We start from the raw sequence: 13,384 nt of genomic DNA, 5'->3' as shown, positions 1-13,384 counted from the left end.
TGCATTTGGGCAAGACCATGGCCAGGTAGGTAAAATACAGAACTGGATATCAGGTTAGGATTCTATTCCTAGGTCTGCCACACATATAACTTTAGATAAGGCACTCAAGTTCTATGTGCCTTAGTTTCCTCATCTGTTACATGAGATTAATCTTTTTCTACCTCATTAGGATGTTGAGATAATTTATTAATTTATGTTTATAAGGTGTTTGGAGATCCTTGCACGAAAAGTACTATATAAATGAAAAATATTATTTAACATTTTGTTTTACAAGAAAAGGTAAAATGATGAAATCAACTAAGACACATGCTGTTGGAATACTTAGCATATATCATCAGTAAAATATACCTTGTCAAGAGGTATGAGGCTGCAAACAAGAAACTATCTAAGTATATCTAAAATCTAAGTAGACTCTAAAATTATGAGTCTATCATAATACAGCTGTATACACAAAAAGTATGGGAAGCAAGTTTCTATTTAAAAACTAGAATGTAGTTGATATGCTTTCCCAAGCTATTAAACTTTAGTTAAAAGCCAAACAGGGTAAAGAAATCTGAAGTTCTAACTACCAGTTATACCAGTTAGAGCAATTATTTTTAATAAAAGCAATAAATCTGCAGCATATAACACTAACATGTTTAATGTTCTTTTTATGTCATATTACATATAAAAATTGTTTTCTATGCCTCAGAGAAAACATTTTATGCATTGCTGTAGTCTGATAATTGGGTTTTGCTTTGACCTATAGTGGCGAGCAATTTTACTGCAGATTGCTTTGAGCAGCTGTAATTCATTTGAGGGAAATGCTGATGTGCTTATCAGAAGACAAAAAGTAGAATATTTGCTTTCATATTTGATTGTGATTCTATTACTGGAGAGGGAGTAATGCCCTGATCCTGCAAACACGTGCTTAATTTTTCATATGTATGTAGTCCAATTGAAATCAATGTGATTATATGCATGAACAAAGTTGAGCCCACATGTAAGTGTTTGCAGGATCAGGGCCTACAGCAATACAACATTTAAACTCAGATATATGAGTAATAAAAATTTTCAGACAAGTAATCCATCTAGGGTTTACAACAACATCTCCAAACCTCAGAGTGTTAGGAGCAGAGCTTAAATTCAGCTGGAGCCATCCGGAGCAGAGCTCCGGTAAATATTTTCAAACCCATGAGAGCCCCGGCGCACCCTGCTAGGCTGAAACCCCAAGCCCCAGGGCTCCAGAAAATACTTGGGGAGAATTTAGCCCTGGTTAGGAGGATACATTTAGTAAAGATTCTGAGGCACTCAGATATTGTGGTGATGAGTGACACAGAAAAGACTATAAATAAACAAACGTCCTCAATATTAATTCACTTCCACTAGCTCCACAGTATGCAATATATCACAGTAAGATTGCTTAGAAAATCAAAGTACAGACATGAAAGCTCTCAGAATTTCAAAATGAGCTATTTGACTTGGTTTTGTATTTATTTACTTCAATTTCACCACACAAATATAAAAAGAATGCCTATCCCAGCCTCCTGATGTTCTTGACAAATAATAAGAAACGCATTCCAATTAAGACAGAAACAGCTGTAAAAATTCAACAACCCTTCTCCAACAAAAGAAACAAGTCCACAAAGCCAAAATTTCTCTACCCCACGTCCCCAAACTCCATTTCCCTCAAATCCACATTCCTACTCAACCACTCCCTCCAAATCCTCAGCTTTCTCCAAAAGCCTGGCCAAACAGAAGGGCTTTGCAGCATGGAGGATAGGTTGATCAATGGCAATTAATCAAGATGGTCACAGATGCAATCCCATGCACTGGGGGGTCCCTAAACGTCTGACTGCCACAAGCTGGGACTGGACGACTGGGGATGGATCATTCGATAACTACCCTGTTCTGTTCCTTCTCTCTGAAGCATCTGGCATTGGCCACTGTCAGAAGACAGGATACTGGGCTAGATAGACCACTTAGCTGACCCAGCCTGGCCATTCTTATGCCCTAAAGGTTAAACAATTCGTGCTATTTTGGATGAAAAGTGAATTCTAAAATCAAGAGGCTCTCAAGGAGAACATCTTGCCAGCAATGCCCTCTCTCACATAAGTGACTTCCAGCTTGAGCATCTACACTGACAGAGTTGCACCAGGAAAGAAGTGATCTCTCAAACAGACAGGTCCCTAGTCATTTAGCACTTTATAGGGCGGAACCATGATTTTAAACTCTGTCTGGAAACCAACAGACAGCCAATGCAGATTCCAAAGCACAGTTGTCATATGTTAAAAAGTGGGTCACAGCCTTCAGGTTCCAAAGAAGTTTAAGGTATAGCCCAATGTAGAATGTACTACAGTAGCCTAACCTTGAAATAACAAAAGGCATGGATGACTGCAGCCTAGCATTTCTGGAAGAGCTTCTAGGTTCATAGATGTCAACACAAGAGAAAATAAATGGAATATTCATGAGCAGTCATCAGATTAAGATGTGGACTATTTGGCATACTGTTGAAAGGAAGAGGCTCATTGCTGGACAAAGTTAAGATATATATTGAAACTACAAGGCTCTGTGCCTTTCAGCTGTTGTTTTTTTTAAAGTGGGCTTCTGCCATTTTCCATTTTTCCAGGCATATGAATGCAACAACACAGCCCATAGGCATTAGTCACAGCCTGAGGGTTATGAATGACAGGTCCGCAAAGTGACAACACTGAATTCAACCTCTAAAAACAGTGATCGAGAGTGACAGTGGGAGGGGGAAACAGTGGAAAACTGTCCAACATTCCAGCTCTGAATCACTTTACCAAATGAAATCTGGATAATGTGCAAATAAAGGAATCTAAACATATCCTTTCATATCAAATACACTGAATATAAGGAATCCCTTCTAAAATCTGAAGAGCTACATTTTATGCATTAGTTTAAAATCTATGGTAGAAAAAAAATGTTGAGTAAGATATTGTCAAGATGGTAAAATCATCAAGATCATTGTGACTGCATGTATTAAAGTTATTTAAGGCCAAAGAGATTAAACAAGACTTTTTAAAAAAATATAAATACTCACATGTACTATACTAGTTAAAAGCATTATGAATTGATTGGCTTCTCAGTGTCATCAAAAATAAGTGAAAAGAAAAAGAGTTTTGTACTTACCATCATTCAGAGTTGTGAACTCCAGGAAACGATACTCATAGGAAACATCTATCTTGGTTTCTACCTGGGGCCTCTTCAAAGTTGAATAGATATTACCAGGCCGTTTTTCATCACGTTTCTCTAATTTGTTTAGTCCACAACCCATTTCAACAGCTGCTGATTCAGAGAGGTAGGGGAAGGGGGAAGAAAAAAATAACAGCACTCATTTTTCTATTTCATATGCCAGTCTCAAAGTTTCTATGATTTATATTTATTTTAAAAAATACGCTGTCCATAGACCTTTACAAAACAGCATAATTTAATAAATGTTCAGATACTAAACAATCTATATTTATCACGCCTGACTCACTTTTTTAAAGATAAAATTACCAGGTGTACTATTATTTTATTGAAAGCTGAAAATGTAATGTACCTGTAATATACTCTGAAGGACACATGTTCAGTTATAGACAGTGATATAAAATGCAATATAATGTTATTAAGCAGTCAACATATATATATAAAGCAACAATTATATTATATATCTATGACTGCTATAGGAAAATATAGTTATACCTATCCAACTGCAAGATCTGTCCTAATATTAAAAGTTATCACTTGATCTGTATTTAAATGAAAAAAGCATGTATCTGAAACTAAATGTTTCAGCCTTTATGGGATTTTAGATAAAAATCCTGTATTCATCCTATCCCTCCCATCTTTTTCAGGGTAAGCTACAGGAAATAATAGTTACCTTAGGTAGTCAACTTTAGAACAGAATAAAAGCTGGCTGGACACTAATGATAGCCTAACACAAATTGGAAACAGAAATCAACATGTGCTAAAAAGAAGATCTCTTGCTTCAGTATGAAAGTGTCCAGAGAAATGTTACACAAATGTGTGTTATATGTTGTGCCAAGCTTTAAGTGTTTTGCCATTTACCCTATGGAAAAAATAATGCTTCTCTGTTTATTTTGGCAGAATTACACAAACTTCATTATTTTAAATCATTTCTATAAAGCTGGAGTTAGATATTTTACTTAGTGAATTAAAAGCTAAGCATTGCTAATGTTTTTTCTATTTTAGACAGCATACAGCCTGCGATCAATGACGAAAGGCAACATTGCAAAAATGTTTAGTAGTCAAAAATATTTAACAAAGTTATGTAATGACTGAGCTTCCTTTTACAAATAAGAATTCATTTGCTTTGCTTCTTTAGCTACATCCATTCACAATACAACAAAGGATCTTGGTAATATGGCTAGCACAAAGAAAACAATATGTTAAAACAATGTGACAAAGCAGCCTATACTTTAAGGTACTGATTTGATAAGGTACTTAAAGCATATGCTTAACTTTAAGCATGAGAGAAGTCCAACTGACTTTAAAAGGACTACTTTAAGCATATGCTTAAGTTCCTTGCTGAATCAGGGCCAAAGGCCACAAGAAGTCTTATCAAGCAAATCAATATTTGGCTGTATTTCTGTGGTGGATGAGATAATCCCTATGTAGAGCATGTATAAGTATTAGGGTTGCCAACTGTCTAATCGCACAAACCCAAACACCATTGCCCGGCCCCTTCCCCAAGGCCATGCCCCTGCCCTGCCCCTTCTCTGAGGCTCTGCCCCCCACCCACTCCAGCCCCCTTCCCTCAGTCACTCGCTCTCCTCCACCCCCACTCATTTTCACCGGGCTGGGGCAGGGGTTTAGGGTGCGGGAGAGGGTGTAGGCTCTGGGCTGGGGGGTGGGATGGGGCAGAGGGGTTTGAAGTGTGAGAGGGAGGTGGAAGGGGTGCGGAAGGGAGTAGGGGGGCGGCGCTTACCTCGGGTGGCTCCTGAAAGCAACCGGAACATCCCTCTGGCAGCAGCTCCTAAGCGAGGGGGCCAGAAGGTCTCTGCGCACTGCCTGCGCCTGCAGGCTCTGACCCCGCAGCTCCCATTGGCCGCAGTTCCCGGCCAATGGGAGCTTGCGGAGTCGGTGCTCAGGGCGGGGGCAGCGCGCTGAGCCCCCGACCCCCCCAGGAGCCGCAGGAACGTGCTGGCTGCTTTCAGGAGCAGCACAGAGCCAGGGCAGGCAGGGAGCCTTCCTTAGTTTCGCTGCGCCACCAGACTTTTAGCGCCTAAAATCTCCTGGTTTGTCTGCAGTAGCCTTTGGGAGATAGAGCCTTATTCCGGGAGACTCCCGGCGAAACCAGGAGGTTGGAAACTCTAATAAGTATGCAAATGTTTATAAAGCGCTCTGGGTGAATATTGCTATGTAAGTTGTTAGTATTACTAGCTCAGGGCCTGCAGCCCTTCTTCATGTGAGGAGTCCCAGTGAAATCCATAGGATTCCTCATATGAGTAGGGGTGCAGGAGGAAGTCTTTAAAGGCTCAGTGATGACTTATGAGAAATTACTAAAAACATTGTTCAATTTTACAGACAATTTTGCGTTTTTTCTGACTTGGCTTGACAGCCCTAGAGAATTAAAGCCTCTGCTTACCACAGAACGGTATAGCAACAAAAGCTTCCCTGGCAATGTTTCTCTGTCCAGTTCTGAGAAGACAATCCTTTGTGTCTTCATGCTCATTCAGATCATAGAATATCAGGGTTGGAAGGGACCTCAGGAGATCATCTAGTCCAACCCCTTGTTCAAAGCAGGACTAATCCCCAGACAGTTTTTTTACCCCAGATCCCTAAATGGCCCTCTCAAGGATTGAACTCACAACCCTGGGTTTAGCAGGCCAATGGTCAAACCACAGAGCTATCCCCTCCCAGACAGTGATGTCTCTGCTGAGAATGGTGAGTTTTAAGATGTGGACACCTTTGCCTGTGGGACTGCATTGAGACCACCAACTATTTTCATATTGATGCACTGAATAATTATTTACCCAATGGCTATAACTTTCAATTAACTTCAATTAATGACCTAATGGTGAAAGATGCCATAACCCATATCTAATCCCTGAGACAGCAAGTCCCACCTTTCTTTTAATTAGGTATTTTAAAATGCCTGGGGTAAGGGTATGAAAACAGGATCTTTTCTCTGGAGTTAAAAGGATAAATAAGCAACAGAAATGGGTTTCACAGTGACAGCATAATCAATTGCTATGGAAATGATTATGATGTCACATAGGATTATGATTCAAGTGTGGTGACAGAAGAGACAAATTCTTAAAAAATAAAAGAACTTGCATTCACATGAAAATTCTTAGTAATAAAAAAAGATTTTTAAAAACCTGGAAATCTATAAATCACTAACATTTTTCTTAGAGTGTTTTTCAAATTTTCTATAATTTCCGTCATGCCAGCTTTTTAAGAGATAGTTAATTTTAAAGTAACAACATGCTCTTATTCACAATTCAACAAGAAGAATTTGATTATTGATCCTTATTTACTTGTTAGTATGATAAGGTGGAAAATTATTATTTTTCAACCCATTACATGTAGTATGAAAAAGAGAATAGCAAATATTTGTCTGTTCTAAGTTTTCAGACAACTGTGTTTCATTAAGAATGCATCTTCATTATCAATACAACAGCTTCACATTTCTAGAAATTACTTGAATGATTTTTTTTTAAATGGCAAAATCTAATGAAGATTGCTAAATATTAGAAATGAAGACTTATTCATGGGTTCTTAGAGTTGTAAGAAATACATCTTTTAATAAAATCTCTTGAAAGTTTGTTTCACAACATTTTGGAAGACAGTGTTTTTAGTGGCAATTGTAAGGGCTAGGAGCCAGGACACTTCATTCTATTTACAGGTCTCTCTGTGACCCGCTCTCTGACTTTGAATAAGTCACAACTGCCTACTGCCTCAGTTTCCCGTTCTGTAAGACAGGGACAATATTTATCTACCTTACAGGGACGTTGGAAGGCTTTTTAAAAAATAACTACAGGGCTTTAGATTTGCTAGGCAGTCATGGGGATCACACATTTTTTAAAGATCCCACAATTTTAATCCTCCCATTTTGGAGAGGATCAACTGATGGACTCAATACTGAAAAGGGCTTTGGCTCTGACGCTGCTCAGTGCTTTGGCCAGCCATTGGCCTAATACATCACTGGAGAAGGAAGCATCAAAGCTCCTCCCCAAGAATGTTACTCAGTTACAGAATGGGTCTTATGGAGGGAATTGGTGAAAGCAGCTTTGCTCTGCAGAAGTTTTAGCTTAGCTCAGTTACTGCCAGTCTAGGGCAGATGGGCACGGCCTCAGTTCTCTCCTCCCTACACTGACTGCAGAAACATAAAGAAGTTCTCAGCCCCAAACCCACTCAGCTTTTTTAAGCTAAATCCTGAGGACAGTTGTTGCTTGAAAGCTGATTCCTCCCTCCACCACGGTTAAACAAAAGTGGTTCAGTGTGAAGCAGAAGAGTGACAAGGGGGGCAAGAAGTACCAGGGAGAGAACCAAGACTGGGGAAGATGATGGACAGCACCAGACTTTGGAAACAGGGCATACAACCAACAAAAGCAGGGAGCTCATTATGCTGAAAGTGGGAATACAGAAGGGACAGTTGACTCCTGCCAAGCTCTCACAAAGCGTTTGAATTCATCCTTCCTTTACAATTTGTAATCTCTCACACACTTTGTAAGAGTTTTAAGGACTTCCCTTCCCATGATAAAAGTGAAACTGTCCTGAACTATCTACATGTGTTTTATAAGTGTGTTTACAAATAACTTTGTATGTCAATATAAAAGAATAGTAGGTGACATAGCTTTGTTACACACGGGTAGACAATGGTTGTTTATGTCAGTGGCGCTCAACCGTTCCAGACTACTGTATCCCTTTCAGGAGTTTGAGTTGTCTTGCGTAACCCCAAGTTTCGCCTCACTTAAAAATTGCTTACAACATGAGACACAGAAATACAAAAAAGTGTCACAACACACTATTACTGAAAAATTGCTTACTTTGTCATTTTTACCATATAATTATAAAATAAATCAGTTGGAATATAAATATTGTACTTACATTTCAGTGTATAATATATAGAGAAGTATAAACAAGTCATTGTCTGTATGAACTTTTAGTTTGTACTGACTTTGCTAGTGCTTTTTATGTAGCCTGTTGTAAAACTAGGCAAATATCTTGAGCTGATGTACCCTCTGGAAGACCTCTGCATTCCCCCCAGGGATACATGTATCCGTGGTTGAGAAATACTAGTTTATGTAATTTATGTTTCCAAATGATTTGAAAGAGCAAATTATTTAATTATGTTTCCCAGCACAACTCAGGGCTGCTGTAAGTATTTAGTAATATTTATACATACTTGCTCTGCACTACATTTTCATTCTCAGACCAGGGGAATACCAATGTTCAAGGGGTGGAAAACCCCATGCCTGATGTAACAAATTTATGAGGCCCAGTTAAATGTTCCTCTAAAAAATGCAGGGAAGGTAGACTGAAATAAAGTCATAAATGTGACCACTGGTATTGTGAAAAAATACATTATTCACATAATTTATTACTAATGTCAAAAACTGAAACTAATAGATTAGAAGCACTATAAAGGATTAAAAAAAAGATTAACAACATTTTCCCCTTGTAAACTGAAGATCATTTATGTCTTAGCAAGGTTAATTATTTTTCTATTAAGTCAAAAAAAGTTAACTGAGTACTACTGGGTTCCAAATGGAACAACTGGCAGTTTCTTTTAACCAGATAAAATATCAGTTTGGAAACTACAGTATAATGAAATATTTACAGTTTTACTCCCAATAAATAATTTTTAGGATAAAACACATCTATCAATCCAGCTTGATGGCTTGGCTTAGCTGGTGCACTGTACTGCCATACAGCAGCCTCTAGTTCCACTTGCTTTCCCCACCAAGGCTATGAGTGCCATACGAAGAGCATACTGAGCCCTACAGGAATCCTTTGGCCAAGTCGCGAACATTACAGATAAACTCATCCAATTCCCATTCCATCCAGTTCCCCTTTTCCAAGAGTATGCAGGGTTACTGGGACAATGACAAGCAGAGAAACTCATAGCTCTTACAAGGATGCAGATTAAACAATGCTAGAAAAAAAAGTACATCATTCCTATTTTCTAGATTAATCAAGTTCATATTCACACACGTAAACACATTCCTGTACACACACATTTAATAACTGTTGTCCTACATTGCCAAAATGTCACGGATATCCATGATCTCTGTGAACCATATCACATCAGTGTGTCACTGTTCTTGAGTCTCAATTAATTTACCGAGGAATTTCAAGCCAGAGACTAACAAGCCATTACCACACTAGTCCTCAGGCATCATACAATAGCATCCTCCTCTGCTTGAAACCAGAGTGAAGCTGTACTACAGAGCTTAGATTATGTACATGGTAGCCTAAGGTGGTTTTGGTCATTGAGTTGCTTACCTAATGGAAAAAAAATTCTCCAATTCCTTCCTCAATTCGGCCCTTATCATATGTATTCAGTTCTGGAGACAATATCTCCACCAAGGTGGTAACTGTGACCTGACTTACCAGCCCTAGGGGTATAACTGCAATGTCCTGAAATCAAGGACACACAGCATCAAAGAATCAGAAGAGCGAGCATGAACTAACGTGTCAGTTTTCAGCTAAGAGTATTTTGAATGAGCTGCCAGTTTAGTCCCAACATCACCATTAAGGTGTACAGAGCTGCTTGTCAGAGATGAATCAATGCATGTACTTGGCTATTTATTTGGGGCCTGATCCAAAGCCCATGAAAGTCTTTGGAAACCCCAGCTGTCTTCATTGGGCTTTGGATCAGGCCCTCGAACAACAAGGAAACAAAGGGAAAGCTGGTCTTTTTCTGCCCAGCTACAGTTCATAACCCACCCCAACCCCAGAATTGCCCTGTCGGAACTGAAGGCATCCAGCGGCTCATTAAAACAACACGCAGTAAAAGCCCGTTATCCCATTGCTGCCGCCTATAACTCAGCTCCCTGTTCAGGAGAGGCGGGTGCCCGGGGATCCCTTGTCAAACTTCAAGAAGACGCACAGGAAAAGCCTGAGCGCCGCTGCCCCAAGGAGCTGCTCCCCGCTGCCCCAGGCTTTGCAGGACGGGACAGCGGGCTCCCCTCCCGCCCAGGCGCGCACACCAGCCGCAGCGCAGGGCAGCGCATCCCCCAGCCCGGGCGGTGACTGCAGCGCCCCGCGCCCTCGCACCTACGCCCTGGGGGCGGCGGGAGACCCAGGCGGGGTCTCGGGGCAAGTCTGCCGGGCGAGCAGGGCTTGGAGCCAGCCGTAGTCCCGCGGGCTGGGGAGAGGCGGTGCCGGGCGGGGGTAGCGGATCCCTTACCTAGGGCGGGCTCCTCTCTGCTGGCTCGCTGGCTCGCTCCACCTCCCGCGCTCAGCGCCCGGGCAGGGACATGCTGTTGCCGCCGCCGCTCGCAGCCCGGCTTATAGCAGGGCAGAAAGTTTGTGCCGCGCAGCCCGGCCGGGGAGGTGGGGAGCGGAGGCTGCCGCTGCCCGGGGGAGGCAGCGCTTCTGGGACTGGGAGGCGCCTCGGCGGGGACAGGCAGCTCCGCGCAGAGCCCGAGCCGAAGCCGCTGCACTTCCTCTTCCTCTCAACCCGGCGGCACACGCTGCTCCGCTCCGCAGCCTCCCGCCAGAGCGCACGGGCCGCGGGGCGCAGGAGAGCGGCTCCTGCCCTCGGCACCCTTGCCTGTGAAAGGCATCACCCACCCACCAGGCCTAGAACTGCCTCTGCTCCTCACACCCACTGCCCGCTCCCCTGGGCCACTGTAGAACTACCCTCCCCATCATCACACCCAAACCCCAATCGCCTTGGCCAGTCTAGAACTGCCCTCCCCCTCATCACACCCAAACCCCGCTCGCCTTGGCCAGTCTAGAACTGCCCTCCCCATCATCACACCCAAACCCCAATCGCCTTGGCCAGTCTAGAACTGCCCTCCCCCTCATCACACCCAACCCCCGCTCCCCTTGGCCAATCTAGAACTACTTTCCCCATCATCACACCCAAACCCCGCTCGCCTTGGCCAGTCTAGAACTGCCCTCCCCATCATCACACCCAACCCCCGCTCCCCGTGGCCAGTCTAGAACTACTTTCCCCATCATCACACCCAAACCCCGCTCGCCTTGGCCAGTCTAGAACTGCCCTCCCCATCATCACACCCAACCCCCGCTCCCCTTGGCCAGTCTAGAACTACTTTCTCCATCATCACACCCAAACCCTGCTCCCCTTGGCACACTCTATAACTACCCTCCCCATCATCACACCCAAACCCCAATCGCCTTGGCCAGTCTAGAACTGCCCTCCCCCTCATCACACCCAAACCCCGCTCGCCTTGGCCAGTCTAGAACTGCCCTCCCCATCATCACACCCAAACCCCAATCGCCTTGGCCAGTCTAGAACTGCCCTCCCCATCATCACACCCAACCCCCGCTCCCCGTGGCCAGTCTAGAACTACTTTCCCCATCATCACACCCAAACCCCGCTCGCCTTGGCCAGTCTAGAACTGCCCTCCCCATCATCACACCCAACCCCCGCTCCCCTTGGCCAGTCTAGAACTACTTTCTCCATCATCACACCCAAACCCTGCTCCCCTTGGCACACTCTATAACTGCCCTCCCCATCATCACACCCAAACCCTGCTCCCCTTGGCCCACTCTAGAATTGCCTTCCCACTCATCACACCCAAACCGCACTCCCCTTGGCCCACTCTAGAACTGCCCTCCCCATCATCACACCCAAACCCCACTCCCCTTGGCTAGTCTAGAACTACCTTCCCCATCATCACACCCAAACCCTGCTCCCCTTGGCCCACTCTAGAACTGCCCTCCCCATCATCACACCCAAACTGCACTCCCCTTGGCCCACTCTAGAACTGCCCTCCCAATCATCACACCCAAACCCCGCTCTAGAACTGCCCTCCCCATCATCACACCCAAACTGCACTCCCCTTGGCCTGCTCTAGAACTGCCCTCCCAATCATCACACCCAAACCCTGGTCCCCTTAACCAGTCTAGAACTGCCCTCCCCATCATCACACCCCAACTCTGCTTCCCATGGCCAGCTCTAGAACTGCCTCCTCCTCATTACACTGAATCTCACTCCCCTTGGCCAGTCCAGAACTGCCCCCCCCTCCATCACACTGAAGCCCCACTCTCTTTGGCCAGTCTAGAATTGCCCATCTATCATCACACCAAAACCCTGCTCCCCTCAGCCAGTTCAGAACTGCCCCTCCATCATCACACTGAAACCCTGCTCCCCTTGGCCAGTCTAGAACTTCCCCCCTCCTTATCACACGCACCCCCTGCTCCCTTTGATGAGCTCTAGAACTGCTGCTTCCTCATTACACTCAAACCCTGCTCTCCTTAGCCGCCCTACTCCTATCACAATGAAGCCCAATGCCCTTGCCTAAGTCTAGAACTTCTCCCATTATTAGTTTAGTCTCACCTTCAAGACACACAACCAGTGGTGTAATCGTGAAAAAAAAGAAGTGATTAAATGTACCTGAACTAAACTCTAAATTCCTCCAGAGAAGTCGGTAAACTCCCTTTACTCAAATTACCCTCAACTACACCACTGCACACTTTCAAGTGCACTGTCCCACTTTGACCCTTAACGTCATTGGAAGTCTTTTTGCAACCCAGGCTTACAAATGCCTTCCTCCCTGCTATGCTCTTTGTGGTTTCTTAGAGGCACATTGTGCTTAAACAGCTAAGAGAGGAGACTGTAAGTAAAGTGTAGGAATCCAGTTGCCATTATTAAAAACAAAATCTATTGTGTATTAATAAAAAACACTGCAGTAACAGTACTGAAAGCTGCAATATTGTGACCATGACTGCAGAATACTAAAAGTATTTAAGGCTGGTAATATGCATACATGAGATCTAATCACATGTACAACTCCAGACTGAACTGTCCTCCTACCACTTTTCTGTCAGGTGCTAAAGAATATAACCATTTTTAGTGGAGAGTGGCACAGCTTTTTTACCACATACAAGCTCTCAATGCACAGTCCACAGAGTTGACTAATTAAGGGTAAAAAGGTGTGAGATGTAAACATATAAAATATTATTCTAAATTATATTGTGTAAAGAAGACACACAAAATAGAGAAAAGATTAAAGTAGAGGGGCAAACACAGAAGATTAAAGACATCAATAGTATAAAATGCTTCTTACCTATTCTTAACTATAAAGCAGCCACCTACCGTACATTTTTGTGTAAGTTTTCCAGTAGCTTTACCTTGTCTTTCAGTCCCTCTTCTCTTTCTCCTTCCTTCTATTCTTCTTCTCTCTCCTTCCTTATTCTCGCTCTTTCCTTGGAGTTTTCCCTTTATTATTTGCAG

General features: G+C 43.2%; 1 protein-coding gene across 1 annotated transcript in view; it reads right to left on the bottom strand.

Annotated features, from left to right (window-relative positions):
* The window catches only part of RFTN1 (raftlin, lipid raft linker 1), a 108,450-nt gene extending 105,173 nt beyond the window's left edge, over window positions 1-3,277 (bottom strand). The window contains exon 1 of the mRNA XM_065399592.1: window positions 3,133-3,277. Coding sequence (XP_065255664.1) covers window positions 3,133-3,277 — 145 coding nt within the window. The remainder of the gene's footprint in view (window positions 1-3,132) is intronic.
* Window positions 3,278-13,384: the final 10,107 nt, after the last annotated feature.

This window comes from Emys orbicularis, chromosome 2 (assembly GCF_028017835.1).
Source record: "Emys orbicularis isolate rEmyOrb1 chromosome 2, rEmyOrb1.hap1, whole genome shotgun sequence".
Lineage (NCBI taxonomy): Eukaryota > Metazoa > Chordata > Testudines > Emydidae > Emys > Emys orbicularis.
This window is presented reverse-complemented; position numbering and strand designations above follow the sequence as displayed.